Source organism: Vidua macroura, chromosome 3, assembly GCF_024509145.1.
Source record: "Vidua macroura isolate BioBank_ID:100142 chromosome 3, ASM2450914v1, whole genome shotgun sequence".
NCBI lineage: Eukaryota > Metazoa > Chordata > Aves > Passeriformes > Viduidae > Vidua > Vidua macroura.
In genome coordinates this window covers 59,770,605-59,789,149 of record NC_071573.1, presented here as the reverse complement: position 1 = coordinate 59,789,149, position 18,545 = coordinate 59,770,605, and the positions used below count along the sequence as shown (strand labels likewise).

At 41.2% G+C, this 18,545-nt stretch overlaps 1 protein-coding gene and 1 pseudogene across 2 annotated transcripts; both read right to left on the bottom strand.

Moving 5' to 3' along the window:
• Positions 1–779: 779 nt before the first annotated feature.
• On the bottom strand, positions 780–11,373 carry LOC128804625 (pantetheinase-like). Of its 2 annotated transcripts, none has more exons than XM_053972563.1 (8): positions 11,356–11,373; positions 9,413–9,654; positions 9,175–9,305; positions 7,263–7,455; positions 5,546–5,837; positions 4,036–4,409; positions 1,607–1,777; positions 780–1,241 (listed from the first exon to the last, which is right to left on the bottom strand). In XM_053972563.1, the coding sequence occupies exons 2-8, from the start codon at positions 9,623–9,625 to the stop codon at positions 1,122–1,124; spliced, it is 1,494 nt and encodes a 497-aa protein (XP_053828538.1). In that variant the 5' UTR covers positions 9,626–9,654; positions 11,356–11,373; the 3' UTR covers positions 780–1,121. The 2 variants fall into 2 exon arrangements, with proteins under 2 accessions (XP_053828538.1, XP_053828539.1); XM_053972564.1 differs by lacking the exon at positions 11,356–11,373 and adding an exon at positions 10,148–10,287.
• A 1,492-nt stretch (positions 11,374–12,865) lies between these two features.
• Positions 12,866–18,271, bottom strand: LOC128804944 (pantetheinase-like; annotated as a pseudogene).
• Positions 18,272–18,545: the final 274 nt, after the last annotated feature.

Sequence of the window (18,545 nt, the reverse complement as noted above, 5' to 3'; positions counted from 1 at the left end):
TTAAAGATACAGTGCTTTTCCTCTCCGAACAGTGGAATGTTCCCCATTACTTCTACTATATGATTTGTAGAGGGCTTCAGTTTGATACTTTCACGGACTACAGTCTTATTTTTAAGACATTTCCTTGTCAGAAACACCAATGTGTTTTGCCTCCTGCGAGTCTGTATTTTTTTAATGTTGTTGGTCAGATTAAGCGTAAACAATGTTTGTGCTTCAAAACAAACCTTCAGAACAAACAACAGAATTAGACACACATCGAACTCTTAGCTGGGAAACACAAAGTAATCCAGTCCACTTGCCTAAGAAGTACAGTCTGCAGGGCCCACATCCTCACACGTGCCAGCGTGCCCCACCTGCTCCAGCGGTTCACTCCCCTTTCCCAACACCTGCTGGCACAGTCCCGGCTCTCCCTTGCCCTGCTAGCAGCAACCATTCCATGGAAACACAGACATGCTCCTGAGAAATTGCTTGTACTGAGCATTTGTGACACAAAGAGTTATCAACAATCCTGTGCTAGGGAGATTCCTCATCCTAAAAATGTGTCCAGAAAGATTAAAGTAGACTCCTCTCTCATGAAGTACAGAGCATGGTATGATAACACATTGTGCGCTGAGCTGAATAACTGGTTTTTGAAGGAACATGTTTTACAGACTTGTTTTTCTTTTCAATGGAAATTAGAATTTTCCAAGGTTCTGGTAATCTCTTGTTTACAAAAGCACCTGTTCAGAAATGGGGTGGGAGCAGTGTTGTGAAAATGGCTGCTAATAAACCAACAAACATTTCAAATAATTAAAAACTATTTTTTATTGGGCCACACCCTACTGAATCCTACACCACTAAAGTAAGAGGAAGTTATTTTCTATTGTTCCCAGTGTTAAGGCCAAGCCAATGCCAACCAAAGCTATCATATAAAAACACATACACAACGGTCCAGCAGCATATTGATTTTTGCTGCAAAATCCAGTCAATAAATCAAAATACAGTAACTATGCCATTAGGAAAGGCAACTTGAAAAATAGAATGCCATTTTAATTATGAAGATTAGTATTAATTAGCATTATTTGTGATTAATTAGTGTTACATAAACAAGCAGATGAATGCTTGAAGGATCTACATTGAAATCATGCTGAAGCTTGATCTGTGCGTGGTGGGTCCTTTTCATACCACCTCCCATAGAGTGTTACCGTCAAAACTGGCTTTGATGTAGTATTCCGATTTATCAGACGTCCATCAGCTAGCACCTGGTTATGAAAAAGTAAAATAAGCAGGAGCAGCATCAAAGCAGTACTTTTGTATGGCAAACTCAAAATCATATATTCAGTAATGTTGATCTAATTGAGAGAGCCCCAATCTCAATTGGAGCTAGCAGGAAGTCTGAGAAAAACTACATTTCTGTCTTGAGGGAGATCTTGTTCTAGAGGATCTGGGGGAAAAGGGCAGAAGAGAATTGGCAAGGTGGACTTACTGTATGAATACAACCAGGAAAATCAGGCAGAAATAAAGCTACCTTGAACTTAAGGCAGAGGAGAGAGGACTCTGGTAACAATTAAGTTGCTCTTGCCTTTTGACCACTGATGTCTGACAAATCACAAGGGTATCCCATTACCTCAAACTCCCCAGGGGCCAGCTGCACCCCGCTGTACAACACTTCTGGGAAGACATAGCTGGTGCCAAATGTGCCGCTGAGGGAGAACATCTCAAACTTGGTCTGAGCCATCTCCGTGGCTTGCCCACATGTGCTCAGGTTTGTGCTGGGGCACTTGAGCAGGCTGCAGATCTGTGGGGAGGAGACAATGTATTTAGCAAGACATTAACACTGGTAGGGAAGCCTTGTGTCATCAAAGCTAATGTGTGTCAGAGCAGGTGATAGTCACAGGATATTTTTCATAATACTTGGGCGACTCATTTTCAGTTGTAGCTTATTTTTTTATCCCTTGATCTGATTGGGTGTATTCCAGACCTGCATTCTTATAATTTTATAAATAAATTGTGTTTTATATAAGTGCAGCCAAAGCACTTTATTTCATCTCTGAAGCCTGATCTTGTCCCTTCCACTAATTCTTTCAATTGCCCGTTGTCTTATTTGAAGGTTTCTTTCCTACATGTCTTAGAAGATGTGTTTGTGAATAGAAATTTTAGGCAAATGAAAAAAATTCTTCCACATAAGTACATTGTACAAGTGCACATCCAGGTCCTCTTACTGCTAATTGTATATGTTGCTAACGGTACTTCATTAGATGGCCTGGTAGTCCATGGGAAATCTGAATTTGCTGTTCCCTGTCCAAATCCTAGTTAATATAGGCCAAGGAGATGATGTCAGCATATTTTGTTACAGTTTTGTGTTAGTAGTTGCAGCACATAGAGTAAAGTAGGAATCACAATGTTGTTTCCCTTTTGTCATGAGAGTTAATTATCCATCTGATAAATGTTTATGGTCTTCATAAGGAAATATGAAATAGGGCTAGCCCTCCTCTCATTCAGCAATGATTTGAAGCATGTTGTCTGGTTTTGCTGATAGGTGATGGAGTTTTTCTACATGTCTGGTATAGGGGGATAGAAGCATGTTTGCAAAAAACCAAAAGTATTATTCATCAGCAAATATGGTTTTGTGTTGAAATGTAAATAAGCAGAAAAATAAGGAATATGTTCTGAGAAAATGAAAAAATATTGAGGGGAGAAAGGAAGAGTAGAAATTCCTGTATTCTCTAGAACTTTCAATACTGGCAGAGACTATGTGGCAACTTCCACAACCACTGAAATCAAGTTTACAGCCAAGCTCACCAAGAACTGAATTTATTCAAGCTATCTTCCTAGTGTTAGATAAGCTGTTTGCTGGATAACACCAGCCCTCATATCCCGAGGTCTGTACCAGCTGGTACAAAATGGTGATGCTGACAGACAGAAATAACTAAAAAAAAGTATAATCTGCTGGCACAATAACTTAATTATGAAGGCAAAGGATGTTTTCAAATATGGCTTTAAGAAAATTCAACCAGTATGTAGCTCACTGTCTTTCCAAATATTTGATTAAAAGAGAGGAAGAGAGGATATTTCCACTATAAGTCATAAGCCATTTAAGTAAGCTTCATTGCTATGATTTGGATAATGACAAAAAAAATTAACATCTCTGTGACCCTAAGTTAACAGAGCATCTCATAAAGATAGCTATGATCAACTGATTTTTAACAGCAACTCTTTGATGAAAATACACTAAGACCACATCTGGAGTACTGTGCCCAGGCTTCTCAGCACAAGTAAGAAAAGGAACTACTGGAGAGTGTCCAGCTGAGGCCACAAAGATGATGAAGAGTCTGGAGCATCTCTCTTATGAGGAGAGACTGCGGGAGCTGGGCCTGTTGAGTCTAGAGATGACTGAGAGGGGTCTCATCAATACATACAAATATCTCAAAGGTGTGTGCCAAGAAGATGGTGCCAGGCTCTTTTCAGTGGTGCCCAATGACACGATGAGGACCGATGGCCATAAAAACACAAGAAGTTTCACCTCAACATGAGGAAGACCTTTTTTACATTTAGGGTGGCAGAGCATCAGAACAGGCTGCCCAGGGAGGTCTTGGATTCTCCCTCTCTGGAGACACTCAAAAGCCACCCAGATGTGTTTCTGTGTAATCTGCTCTAGGTGACCTTGCCTTGGCAGGGGGATTGGACTATGTGATCTTCAGATGTCCCTTTCAATCCTAACTATTCTGTGATTCTGTGATACAGAGGAGATTCAGAACACTTAACTGCAGATATTCACAGAAGAGAACCTAAATTTAGCCAATATTGCACACCCCTAAAAATAGTGAGTACACTCTGGGCATTTAAAAGAGGTTTAGAGACCTCTCTACTGCATTTGTTTGATTTGAAGGCAAACAGGCCTGGAAGTTTTAGCAACTTCTTTCTATTACTAACAAAAGGTGCACTAGGACTCCGGCATAGAAGAGAGACATTGTCTTCTCTTTTTCTACCACAGAGCTGAAGGTTTGTCCCTGTAAATAAGCTTCCTAAAGTAAGTAGCCCCCTCCAAAGAATTACCTGCAGATAATACTGTCCTTCAATAACATGAAGGCCATCAAAAGCACCCAGGACATAAACTTCATCATCTCTTTTCTCTGCCATCTTATAGCTCAAGTGACAGCAGAGGTTTTTTTGGCAGACAGTGAGATTCCCCCCAGGCTTAGTGAGCTCTGTGAAAGTAAAGAGGTCTTCAAAGATGATTCCTGTGAATTCATGGTCATTCTGTGAGAATCTTTCAACACTCAAAGCATACGAGTTCCAGCTGACAGCAGGCGGGGAGGCAGGAGAAAGACGAGGGTGTGCATCTAGTTCAGCAATGAGGAGATGACCATCTTCAGTTTTCATGTTGTAGGAGTATGTTCTGGCTCCAGCTGGTGCATAAATGCCACTCCCTGTGGAGAGCACAATAGTCAGTCCAAGAAGAATTTAAAAAATCCTGTTATCCTTCTAATTGTCTCTACTGATAGCTTATCCACTATTCTACACAGATTACCATTATTTTAGTCTCATCAAAGGTGACCATTAGCAACTCAGTACACAGAGCTCATGCTTTGGCAAAGAATAGCATTTATTCCCTTAAATAAGGTCTGCTCAGTGTAGCCAGAGGCAGAGGATGTTTGGTTTTTTATGTTATGTTATGATTATATTTATGGCCTCCTCAGTTCTCTTTTTTTCCTGTATGCAATAGAGCTGATAATTCCTTTTTTCTTGGCTGATTGATGCAAAAGGGCCAGCTACTGATTGAGACAATCCAAAACACGACACAGGCAAGTATCACAGGCCTGTCCATGAACAGAAGGAGATAGCAATTGTCCAGCCTCCTTTACACTGGCTGAGAATGGGTGAGTCACATCTGACCAGCACCAAGCAACAGAGGGAAATCAAAGGTCTGTCATACCCATCACTGCAGAAGCCTGTCAGGCATTTCAAATGAAAAGTCTCAAAGCAATACTGTGGTTGCACAGCTCAGTGAAGATACTGGTGTAATTGAAATATACTATTTCATAAGCTGAGCTCTAAAAAAATCAATGCTACATTCTAAAATGAATATGTGGACTTCTTAGCAGTGTTACTACAACAGGCCTGAACATGTGTTTTTAACGGTTTTTTGTAACAGTGTTAAATACAGCTATAAATATCTAATTTGGCAGAAGAAATGGAGCCACATATATGGTTTATGAGTATATTTACAGTTTGGCATTCAATCATAGACTTAGAAGTGCAGAGGGAAAGAGCCTTAGAAACCACAAAAATTTCTGTTCAGCTATAAGGGCAGTGACCTACTACTTATTTAGAGCCATTAAAAGAAAAGATAATCCTAAGAAGCTAGGGGAAATAAAACACTACAAGTTTTGTTGCGTCTTTATGAAACCAATAGTAACAGGATCCATCAGCATTGAAATTTGGTGACTAGACTCTTCACCTTCCAGAAAAATACATTATATTCCTCTGCAAAATCACTTTGTAGAACGGGGAATAAGAGATTTGTGGTTATAAAGATTCTTGCACAGAGTGAAAATTAAGTTACCTGTCATTTCCATGCTAGTGTTGTGAGTATTGGCAGCTAAGACATTGACACGCATGCCCATAGCCCAAGCAGAGTGAAACTCAATTGCAGTCAGAAAGGGCAGGACATTCATCCAAGCTGTTGGGAAGAGCACGGTGTCCACCTGCATCTTGCTCACCAGGACCACGGCAGGCTCATAGAAAAGGATGTCAAAGCAAGTGAAAATGCCAAACTTTCCAAAAGGAGTCTCAAAGGTGACAGCTTCTGGCTTTTTTGGATAATTAAACTGATTTTCTCCTAGAAAGAGATTATACTGTAGGGGAAGGAAAACAGAGAAACCTGTTAGAGGCACTTACTAATCATGTGTCTTGGAGTCATTCCCTAAAACTGTTCAGAATGACTAAAGAAAAATTTTGACCGTGTTGGAAGCCCTCACATGTAGGACATCTGGCTAACATTGTATTTTCATCGTACCCAAAATATGGAACACATATTACATATTGCCCTGGCATCTAGCTAGGAAAGCAGCCAGCTGCCTTCAGGTCTGTTGGCGTCATCTTCATAAGAATAATCTCTCCACTTCCCCCACCTAGTTTATATTTCTGGTGACCCAAATGCAACCAGAAGAGAAATAGTAATGTAACAGAAGTGTGGGGGATCTGGTGCCAAGAGACAAAATCGGTGACTTTGGTGTGGAGGTGCCCAGAATCACTGAAAGTACAGAGCACCAGCAGGAAGCACAGGACAGTATTTTGGGATACTGCAGAGTAGAAAACTAAGGTTGTGCTGATGGGGGAAAGGCAGATTATCTCAGCCAGCAGAAAAACTGAAGTTTGTGACGTTCTCAGCTTTCCAACATTTTCCTTCTTCCTTCACATACATATTTATTAAGAGTCCTTTATAAATGTCCAGATGGTCTGAAAGCAAATATGGACACCACACCAGAAAAGAAGTTCACGTTTACTTAACTTGTAATTCAGCACATGGGCCATAGCAGGCTGGGGGACAGATTTGTATTATCAGTGTTTCACTCACCCAGTTTGCTCACAAATAGATATCTTGGCATTGTCTTTAAACAACCAGATGAAATACCAGGCCCAAAGTGCATTAAATGAACTGACTTTACTCTATCCACATTGGCATGATATCTGGTTCATAAACAGCTTTGATGGAACTTGCAGGTAGGCACATAATACTGAAAGAGGAACTTCCATTTGGTGCAAATGTTTCAATATCCTTATGTGTTTTTATACCCATCTTAGGTTCATCATTTTGTCCAAATAATTCCCATTGTGCAAAAACTGTGCCAAACCAGCATCAGAAAAAAAGGCCCTGCTTCTCTGAAATCAGAGTGCTCATCTACCATGAAACAGATGAGAACACTGAAATCCAGGAACATGAAGTGGTAGTCTGGTGAAAAGCTGGCACTGAAAATTGAAGCTGCTCAAGCAGCAGAATTTGCAGTAGTAGTGAGCTAATGAACTGAGGAAGTCAACCAAAACCATATGCCACTAAATTGCACCAGAACAATCATTTTTCATTCCAGTCTGTTTTGAGAAAAATGACAGCAAATGCAAATTTGGCATTGATGCTTCATAGCAAGAGAGATATTCTTTTAAATTATAAAGAAAAACAAAACTCTGACAGTGGACAATGACTGGCATCTAATTCTCTTCCCAAACTGAGACATTTTGGAAGTAGTGGAAAATTAATTTCTGTCTCCCCAAGCCCAATTTACCTTATGGTACCGAGCCACCAGTTTCCCCTGTGCATCAAACACGACATCCGTATTGTACTGGTAGCGACCGTCCCTGGGGCAGTTGGGATCGCTGGAGTCACACGGCTTCTTGTCCCCAATATTTGCAACTACATAGATGGAGTTATTTCTGGCCATGCAGCTGAGTCGTTCCTGCACTGGTGCTGGACCAAATCTATTGCATTTTAGGGAAGGAGAAAAACAAAATTAACAAAACCTGTGCTGTCAGTGGTGTCCATTTCCAGAGTACTTGACGTCTCACCAGCAGCATCTCCAACCCTGCAGCCATGGCACAGTAGGCAGATACACAGAGTTGCTGCAGTGCTTCCTCAGATTGCTTCTTGCACCTTGCGGTATGGCCTCTGCAGGGACATGCCTGCCAGTCCCCTTCAGCACCTGGAACATGCTCTGCAGTAAAGAGGTAATCCTCAGGCTGGGAAAGGGCAGAAGAGCAATCTCTGGGCAGAGGAAGACACTAGCTTGGTGTCACATAAGCAAATATTTCAGCATCAGGCATACTGGCACCTGAGGACTGCAGCTCTGGGCCCTTAGCACACTAATTAGGGTTGAGCTGTGGGATAATGCAGATGATATGGTTAAGGCAATTCAGCAATTCATTTCCTCCCATAGACAGGAGCACACAGACCTGTAACCATGGCATGAAGAGCAGTGGGTTATTAATTTTGAGATATGACAGGGTCCATGTGCCAGAAACTGGCAGCACCTCTGAAGCATCCATAGCAGGCCATAAAGAGAGCAGCCATTCATTCCCCTTTGTAATGTGGCAATGCCTACAGCTGTGCAAGGTGTGCATGGTCCAAAAAGGAGGACCTCCATGCAAGATACACACACAGCACCAGGAATAAGGCACGCCAGACACTGATGGCAAGGGTTATATTCCCAAAAGCCGCTAGTGAAACCCCTGATTTGGAACAGTGAGGAGGCACTCGGATCACCTCTGCTAAACCTGTGTGGTGCACCAGAATAAAGACCTGCTTAGACACACTGCCACCCCCCACTCCACCTTCAATGAAAGACTGTATACTTTAGCTACTTTACATCTCAGCAAAAAGTTGCACATCCTGTGCAACTGTGACTCTTCTTCTTGGAAGCATTGAGTTATTATATCCTCACAGATACAATAACCTGCTCCTCATCAAGCAGGTGCAGAAAGCCATGGTGAAAAGGGCAGACCACAGCTGTAATTCCATAGCTGAACACGTATTGCAAGCTGTATGAGTCTAAAGTCCAGTGCTCAGCTCTAGCTTAGTTTGTCACTGCTGGAATACGCTGCTTGAATGACAGATCATGTTCTACAGCACAGAGACTCTAGCAATTCAGACTTTATCTTACCTTAATTGTGGAAAACCAAGATTAAAAGTTCCTGGGTTTTTATAATTTAGAAGTTTGGACTTCATTTATTGACTTCATCACCTCTTGCTCAGAGACTACTTCATGTCCACAAAAATGGTTTGTGTGCTTTTGTTGCAACAAGTCATTTGCAACAGACAAACAAACCAAAAAATCAAAGAAATACTACTGTTAATAATTTAGAGTCAGTTCTATTCAAAATCGTGTGGAAAAATTGAAAGCAGGATGAGAAGCAGGATATTCTGGCATCAAAAAAAGACATTTGCTTAACTTTTAGTAACCCAAATTCTGTATGTTGTTTGAATTTCACCTTAAAGTGTGTAATTTTAAAAAAATCATAATGTTTCCCTCATCAGTTCGTCATGGACATGCTATATATTTAAACATTTAACTACCTTCATACTCAATTTTAATTGAAATTTATATCAGAGTTATTAGCAGTTCTTAGTAATTTAACGTGAGCTGCTCAAAGCTCCATGAGATAACAGGTTGAAATCACATAAAGCACTGCAGAAGGAATCACCTTGAGGGGTCAGTGCAGGGAATCCAATTCACCACTGGATCAGGGATATCCTCCAGGTAGGGGTAGATGGATTCTCTTGTGAATCGCCAGCCATAGATGCCGTCTTCAGGAGTCACAATGATGTGGGCACCCTGTCACAACAAGCTCCATTTAAAGGTCACCCATCAACAGACAACCAGGAGGGTCAGCAGGAGCAGAAAACACTGATGGACAACCTTCATGGTAGCTGCCCTCGTACCTGCTGGGCAGCTTCCTTGATGGCCCCTTCCAAGACATCCATGTTTTTGTTCATCAGGGCCAAAGCATCGCTGGGAGAAACGGGCTCCTCGGTGGGATGTGGCAGGATGACGGCGTGCTCGTAGACAGCTGCCACGAAGGTGTCGGAAGCAAGGGCCTGAAGGGCTGCGAGTTCAAACACCACAGCGAGCAGGATAGCCTGGGAAGGGAGCATGGCTGCAGCCTCCCAGCTCCTAGAGCGCTCTGAACAAACAGTGCAAAAGGAAAATGCAGAGAAAAGAGAAGGGGGACAAAGTTTACTTTGAAAGAGGGAGGAATGAACTGCAGGTCTGTTAAAGCATTACCTTGGAACCAAGTGTGAGATATAAGAAAGTATTGCAGTACACAGTAAGGATGTCACAACTGAACAAACCAAAAATGCTGAGCAATGCCAAGCTTAATGGGGCTAGTAAAGAAATAAATCAATAACAACATATCTAGAAAGAAGAGTCCAATTCTTGTTGTTATACTCTTCCCTATCACTGATTACAGCAAGATTTTTATCTGTGTAGGCTCAGCTGATACCCAGGTGGATATCGCCACCCGTGGAGCTAGACTTCTGTGAATTTTGAGTGGCAAAACTCAGGGTAATAAAATCTTCCTTATTCTAGTATCTTTCTATTCCTCAATTCCTGTGCTATGTGTCAGTAGGTGCAGCTTGCATCTGAGTTTCTCTAGACCAAAGAATTTGCATTACTGTCTCACTGTACTTAGATGCCATGTACCCAACATGCCAGCAATGGAACTGTCCCTTCAATTCACCCCAGTGTCTCTCCCAGTCACTTCTGTTTAGCTGAGCATCGCTTTCCAACAGTCTTCCACCAGAAAATATGAATCTGGATAGAATTTTTCCTCAGAATTAAAGCATGTAAGTACCTCATTGCCTGTCTCTCACTAGCCTGAAGCAAAAGAGCAGGCTAGTTCACAGGTGTAGTAGCATGCCTGCTCCTCTGCACACCTTTCTGTCCAAAGGAAGCTGCACTATATTTTAATCTTCAACTCATTTCAAATCCATTTGTTCCAATGACATTTTCCATTTTTTGACCTTCTAGTATTTGCAGTATTCTCATTTGAAAAAGGCTATGTGAGCAGGGGAAACAGGCTGCCTGCTTTCAGCTACAGCAGACTGTCACTGTAGAGCTGGTTCAGAAAATACAGACCAGCAGATGAGTGCAGATACCGCAGAGTTCTCTCACAGAGTAGTGCTGACTGAGGGTGTCAATCATTAGGAACTTTGATTTTTATCCAGTGATGTTCATCCCTAAGTACTTCACTACACACATTACTACATCCAGCATGCTCATTCAGTAGCCTTAAATACAAGCCTTTTGAAGGCTGCAGTAGAGATCTCGGTGATACTTGAACTAATGTAGCTTTGAAGCCTTCCTCCCTCTCTGCCTCACTTTTTTACCAAATGAAATATAGGTTGAGTCACATTAAGCACAGTCAGACATCATTGTGAAAGAGGAAGCAGCAAATGCTCCTTTGTTTAGCAATAGTGAGGACATCAGCCAGAAAGGAGACTGCCCTGCCAGGCTGAGCAGAAATATTTACAAGTGCAGTGCTAGGGGAATGCCCCGCAGAATTCAAGTCCCACGGCCGGGACAAGGTGCAGTGGAGTTCTTCTCCCTGTTTGCCTCTGTACCAGCAGGCACCGCTCCCTATTTCCTGCGGAGCTGGGGGCTCCCCCAATAGCAAGGAACTGACACCAGGTAAACAAATAAATCCACCGAATAAACTGAAGAAAACTGCAGTGATCTGGGCTCTCCGTAGCTGTGGACAACGTAAGGGGAAACTTATCTAGAGGTCCGCCTACTTCCCACACTTCTCTCCTCCCAATCCACTCTTCCCACCCCGGTACTGCATCCGCCCCCATCGCTGCTACCGCCTGATGGTGGGGGCTACCTGAAGCTTTACTTCAGTGGGAAGCAGGATGCAATTCGGTGCTAATTTTTCCTAAATCAGCTTAGCTGTAGAAGGAGTCTTTCCTCAGCCCGTGCTCCGGCTTCTTTTCTTGTGCTCAGCGAGAGGAGAGCTAACAGAGGAAGACTGCTGCGCATTCCAAGGGTTAACCTTGCCTGGAGAAGGCTGTGTGAAAGGTCCCTCCGACAGCCACGCAATCACTGCCGAGCACTGAGTACATGTGAGCAGGAGTCAGGAAGTCAGAAGGCGCTCACTTCTGGCAACAGCACGTAGTTATGTTACTTGTGCCGTAAGAGGACAGCTTTTAGTCGGGCGTAGGTAGAAATTTAAAGATACAGTGCTTTTCCTCTCCGAACAGTGGAATGTTCCCCATTACTTCTACTATATGATTTGTAGAGGGCTTCAGTTTGATACTTTCACGGACTACAGTCTTATTTTTAAGACATTTCCTTGTCAGAAACACCAATGTGTTTTGCCTCCTGCGAGTCTGTATTTTTTTAATGTTGTTGGTCAGATTAAGCGTAAACAATGTTTGTGCTTCAAAACAAACCTTCAGAACAAACAACAGAATTAGACACACATCGAACTCTTAGCTGGGAAACACAAAGTAATCCAGTCCACTTGCCTAAGAAGTACAGTCTGCAGGGCCCACATCCTCACACGTGCCAGCGTGCCCCACCTGCTCCAGCGGTTCACTCCCCTTTCCCAACACCTGCTGGCACAGTCCCGGCTCTCCCTTGCCCTGCTAGCAGCAACCATTCCATGGAAACACAGACATGCTCCTGAGAAATTGCTTGTACTGAGCATTTGTGACACAGAGTTATCAACAATTCTGTGCTAGGGAGATTTTCCTCATCCTAAAAATGTGGCCAGAAAGATTAAAGTAGACTCCTCTCTCATGAAGTACAGAGCATGGTATGATAACACATTGTGCGCTGAGCTGAATAATTGGTTTTTGAAGGAACATGTTTTCAAGACTTGTTTTTCTTTTCAAAGGAAATTAGAATTTTCCAAGGTTCTGGTAATCTCTTGTTCACAAAAGCACCTGTTCAGAAATGGGGTGGGAGCAGTGTTGTGAAAATGGCTGCTAATAAACCAACAAACATTTCAAATAATTAAAAACTGTTTTTTTATTGGGCCACACCCTACTGAATCCTACAGCACTAAAGTCAAAGGAATTTATTTTCTATTGTTCCCAGTGTCAAGGCCAAGCCTATGCCAACCAAAGCTATCATATAAAAACACATACACAACGGTCCAGCAGCATATTGATTTTTGCTGCAAAATCAAGTCAATAAATCAAAATACAATGACTATGGTGTTAGATAAAGGAAATTGAGGAATAGAATACTTTTATAATTAGAAATATTAGTATTAATTACCATTATTAGTATTAATTAGCATTATTTGTGATTAATTGTCATTACAGAAACTAGCAGATCGAAGCTTGAAGGATCTACATTGAAATCATGCTAAAGCTTGATCTCACCCTCTAGTGTGGAGGGTCCTTTTCATACCACCTCCCATAGAGTGTTACTGTCAAAACTGGCTTTGATGTAGTATTCCGATTTATCAGACGTCCATCAGCTAGCACCTGGTTATGAAAAAGTAAAATAAGCAGGAGCAGCATCAAAGCTGTACTATTGTATGGCAAACTCAAAATCATATATTCAGTAATGTTGATCTAATTGAGAGAGCTCCAATCTCAACTGGAGCTAGCAGGAAGTCTGAGAAAAACTACATTTCTGTCTTGAGGGAGATCTTGTTCTAGAGGATTTGGGGGAAAAGGGCAGAAGAGAATTGGCATGGTGGACTTACTGTATGAATACAACCAGGAAAATCAGGCAGAAATAAAGCTACCTTGAACTTAAGGCAGAGGAGAGAGGACTCTGGTAACAACTAAGTTGCTCTTGCCTTTTGACCACTGATGTCTGACAAATCACAAATCACCATTACCTCAAACCTCCCACCAGGGGCCCGCTCCACCCTGCTGTACATCATTTCTGGGAAGATGTAGCTGGTATCAAACATGCCGCAAAGGGTAAAGGTCTCAAACTTGGTCTGAGCTGTCTCCATGGGCTGCCCACATGTGCTACAAGGAAAGAGTGCAGATCTGTGGGGAGGAGGAGACAGAAAGGCAAAACATTGCTAAGCTTTCAGTAACTATGAGCTGGATTTGATAGCAAGAAAAGCTGTCATGATGAAAAAGCTATCTAATACACCTATGCATTTATTAATTATATACTCTGTATAGTTCTCTATATATTTCTATGTATAAAGAAATTATTTACAGCACACTAAAAAAAACGTGGCAGCAAAATTTTGAAGAATCTATACACTGACAAGCCAAGTGAATACAAATGGTATATCCACATTTAGTTTCCTTATTTTGTTAGATAACCAGATGGTAGATAATCACATCAGCACAATGCTACAAACTACTGAGCAGAAAACAGCTCTCTTGTGACAAGAGCATCCCTATGAAGACAGGGAGACACAAACATTCTTCTGTCCTTTTCATATATATATAAAGAAACCTGCTTAGAATCATAAAATCATTTAGGTTAGAAAAGACCTTCAAGGCCATCAAGTCCAAGCATGACCCAGCACTGCTAAACCAACCACTAAACCATGTCCCTAAGCATCACATCTACACATTCTTTAAATACCTTCAAGGATGGCAACTAAACCACTTCCCTGGGCAACCTGTTCCAATGCTTGACAATCCTTTCAGTGAAGATATTTTTCCTAGTAACCAATTTAAACCTCCCCTGGCACAACCTGAAGCCACTTCCTCATGTCCTGTCACTTGGGAGAAGTGATCAACCTGACCTCCACCTCACCACAACCTCCTTTCAGGTAGTTGCAGGGAGCAATAAGGTCTTCCCTCAGCAATAAGTCCTGGCAAACCTATAACCTGCAAAACCTTAAGAGCAACTTCTGCAGATGTGTTGCAGATGTACAACTGGCACAGAGAAGCATACATACTTATCTTCTCGTGTCCTAGCCAAAACTGGTGGGTGACCTCACCTTCAAGGGTGTTACAGCATAGGGTCAACACAAGGTCTACACTTACATAATTTATAACACTGAAAAGCAGATTAAAACCCCTAATGAAGTCAAAATATATAATGAAGAAAATAAATGTTGGGGGACAGACTAAAAAATTCCTTGTCTTAAAAAAAAAAAAAAAAAAAAAAGCAAACAGCCTGCAAAAGAGAGTATTGCAACCTTCCCACTGTTCAAATAAGAGCAGAAAACTCTTACCTGCAAATAATACTGTCTTTCAACAACATGTAGCCCATCAAAAGCACCTAGGACATAAATTTCATCTTGGTGCTTCTCTACCATCTTGGAAGAGATGGCAACAGAGGTCCTGCTGGCAAATGGCTCGATTTCCCGTAGATTCAGTGAGTTCCATGGACGAGAAGAGATTGTGGTAAATGACCCCACTGAAAGAGTGTTTGTTTGATGGAAGCTGTTTGATCTGGCTGGCATACAATGTCCAGTTAACAGCAGCAGGATAGTCAGGAGAGAGATGTGGGTGTGAACTCAGTTCTGTCACCAAAAGGTGACCATTATCCATTTCAGTATTGTAGTAATATGCTCTTGGACCATCTGGGGCATAAATACGACTCCCTGCAAACACATAACATCAGAAATTTTCTAATCTGAAAGTAAATATATGGGACAGGTAAGCAGTAGTCACTAATTATGTATGTGCAGAATTTAATTATAATGTTTACCAGACTGTTTTGAAACTAAATTGAGCCTTCACAGACTACAATCTTAACCTAATGTTTTTTTTTGCCATCAATGGGAAGTAGATCAAACTCTGGTGTTTCATGTATTGGAAGTGACAATATTAGTGTCCTGACTGTATGTGATTTAAATGACTGAATTTTTGCATTCTTCTCTAACTGCATTAGAAATCAGTAATTCTGATTAAAATGGGTGGTAACACTGTCCAATCAAAAAGTTCTGTGAGGAAAAGATATTACCAAAATTCACAAATTTATGCAAGTGCTTTATATAAATAGAGACGTCTTTAAAGCCCAGAGTAAAACCTATCCATAAAGAATGAGTTGTATGACATAGGGTCATCAACTGAGAACTAAAGGAATGGCTCATATCTCCTTTGGATGTCAAAGTTTAGAGATACATTTTAGCAGTATGCTCCTCTCAATTCTGCAAACACATGCACACAAAATTTGTGCTTGGCTTTTGCTCAGGAAAAATATACCGTGAAAACAAAGCCTACAAAGAAAATGTGACACACAAGGTCTCCAGCCCAGTACTATTTGTAGAACTCACAAGAACATTTCTAAGAGTTAGGGTTCCATCTAGTGGAGAAAATGAAGTTTGGGTCTTTACCTGGCCAAAATACCAATAAAACACCAGGGTCAGAAGATGAAGAGTAACGCTCATAAACTTCCAGGACTGATTATTTAACAAAGACTAGAGGTGTTGTAGTCAACTTAAGAATTTCCAAGTTCTTACATGGCACATTTTTATTTCCTTTGTATCAAGAACTTTACAAGTTCTCATGTCCTATTCCTATTGACATGAGTATGCATGCTTAATGAGAACGAGGGTCAATTAGAGCACTGTCACGTTACCTGTCATATCTAAAGTGGAGTTGTGTATATTTGCTGAAAGGAAGTTGACCCCATTCCCAAGGCCCATGCTGAGTAGAACTGGACAGCTGACAGCAGTAGAAGGGTGTTCACCCAAGCAGTTGGGAACAGAATGGTGTTAATCTGAAATCTGCTAGCAATGACCGCAGCTGGGTTATGGTAGAGTATGTCTGCGTAAGGGACAATGCCAAAGTAGCCAAAGTATTGAAAGTCACTAATCCTGGATCCTGAGTTAATTAAACTGTTTCTCTGTCACAAAAAGGTTGTACTGCTGCTCACAGAAAAGAAAAAAGAATGGAGAAAATAAAATATTAGAAAATAAATCAAACCATTCGAGTTAAATGAACATTGAATCAGTCACATAAATACAAGGAATGGAGAATATGTTTTGTGAATGTACTAGATGTTAATTTCAAATAGGAGAACTCATACCACTGCAAGAGAAGTCAAACACAAATATCTGTTACTTCTGATTTATATCAGTAAAAGGGATTTGTGTTTAGTTAGGAAAAAATTATTTAGTATGTTAATGTTTAAATATCTTATGTGTCACTTCCTATTGAGATGCAGTAAAAATAGAGGGTTTATTGAGTTTTACTTATCATTTAGTTACTTGCTTTTAAATTCAGAATAGTGGCAGTGGTTTCCATCTGCCCTCTGACAATTGGTCTATTGGTCTGACTCTATGCAGAAATACATTTAAGCCCAGGAAGCAGCTTCTGTTTCACATCTTTAATCTCCTGAGAATCATGCACTTCCTGAACATTGTAAAATTCTCTCACCTTGTGATTACGAGCCACTAGTTTCCTTTCTCAGTGAAAGACTACATTGTTATTGTACTGATAGTGGCCATCACTCGGACACCTCGGGTCACTGGAATTACAGTTTCCTGTCTCCCATATTTGCAACCACATAGATGGAGTTATCCTTGCCAGACAGCTCAGTCTTTCAAGCATGGATGAGGGAGCAAACCTAATCAGAAGGGAAAAAAATAAAAAAAACATCAAAACCATTTAATAAAAGAAATTTCCAATGTTAAGACTACAGATCATCAGACTGATAGATCTAAGTTAGTCATATCTACAAGGAGATTGCTGTTTTCTGTAACTTGACAGAAGACAGCATATTTGTGCTTCAGAGCTTAGCAGCTGAAATGCTACAATCACCTCACATTAACTGAAGAATGCAGGGGCTCCCTTGCAGTGGAAGCAAATCACACCTTCAAGTCTCTATTCTGCTCCTGGGGTGTTGCACAGTGCTGAAGCTACACCCACACGTGGGCTAATCTTAGCCATTCTGCTCCATTCTCTGTGTGGCTGGTGTGCTGAGGTAGCTTAGGATTTGTTTCTTCTATGGTGTGTTTTGTTACCTGTCTGCTTACTGCAGCTTCAAAAAATGGTGCAATATATTAAGGAAAATGACTGAATAAAAGGCTACCATATCATAATTCAAAAATCTAAATTTGTTATTGTGCAGTATATTCTTTCAGTAGTAGCTGTTATTTTATTCACAAATATTCCTAATAATTCTGTATCTTAAACATTTTCTACAACATACATAGAATTCCTTACTGAAAAATAATTTCTGTGTATTTGTTTTTTCTATTAAATAAATCTCAACATTCCTAGTATACTAACTAAAATAGAAAAAAAATTACACTGAGAAAAAATGGCAGAGAAAAATTATGATGAAATTTGTCTGAAGCTATTTATGGCAACTACATGATGTCTTAACTTGGCTTCATTTCATAGAACTTGTTTCAAGACATTTAAAACTATCAACAACCACCCCTAGCTGTCTTTCACTTCAGACTGCTCCCCCATGCAGAACAGGGATGATACCTTCCAGGATGAGCATACGGAATCCAGTCCACCTGTGGGTCTGGGATATCCTCAAGATAAGGCTATATTGTTTCCCTTGTGAAGACGCATCTGTAAATGCCATCTTCAGGAGTCACAACAATATGGTACCAACATACAAACACCATTAAGACAATAAAAAATGGTCAGTGTTTACTCAAACAAATGTCTCTAATGAGTCCATAATACCTGTCTGGCTGCTTCCTTGATGGCTGCTTCCAATATTGCAATATTTTTTTCCATCAGCATCAAGGCCTCCTCAGGAGAAACTGCCACTTCAGTGTCCTCTGACAAGACCACGTTGTGCTCATAGACAGCTGCAACATCTGTGTCCATGGCACAGGCCCCCAGAGCAGACAGCACCAAAAGCACAGCAGAGGCACAAATTTTAGGAAGCCCCATGTCTGGAGCCTGGAAGTCACCCAAGAGGAGGCTGCAGACAGGCAAAGGCAGTGAGCTTTAAAAAGAGAAAGTCTTGCACAGAGCCTGGGAATTCACTAGGGTGGGTGAAAGCTGACACCCTGAGATGCAATCACCCTGCCTGGAAAGTCTCACAATATCAAAGGCAATAGAGCTGCCAGCATTGAGCAATTCTGCCTTACACCGTGGCAGGGAAGTCAGCACTGTGCTCCAGCACCAAAGAAATGCACACTTGCCAAACCTGTGAGTCAGCCAG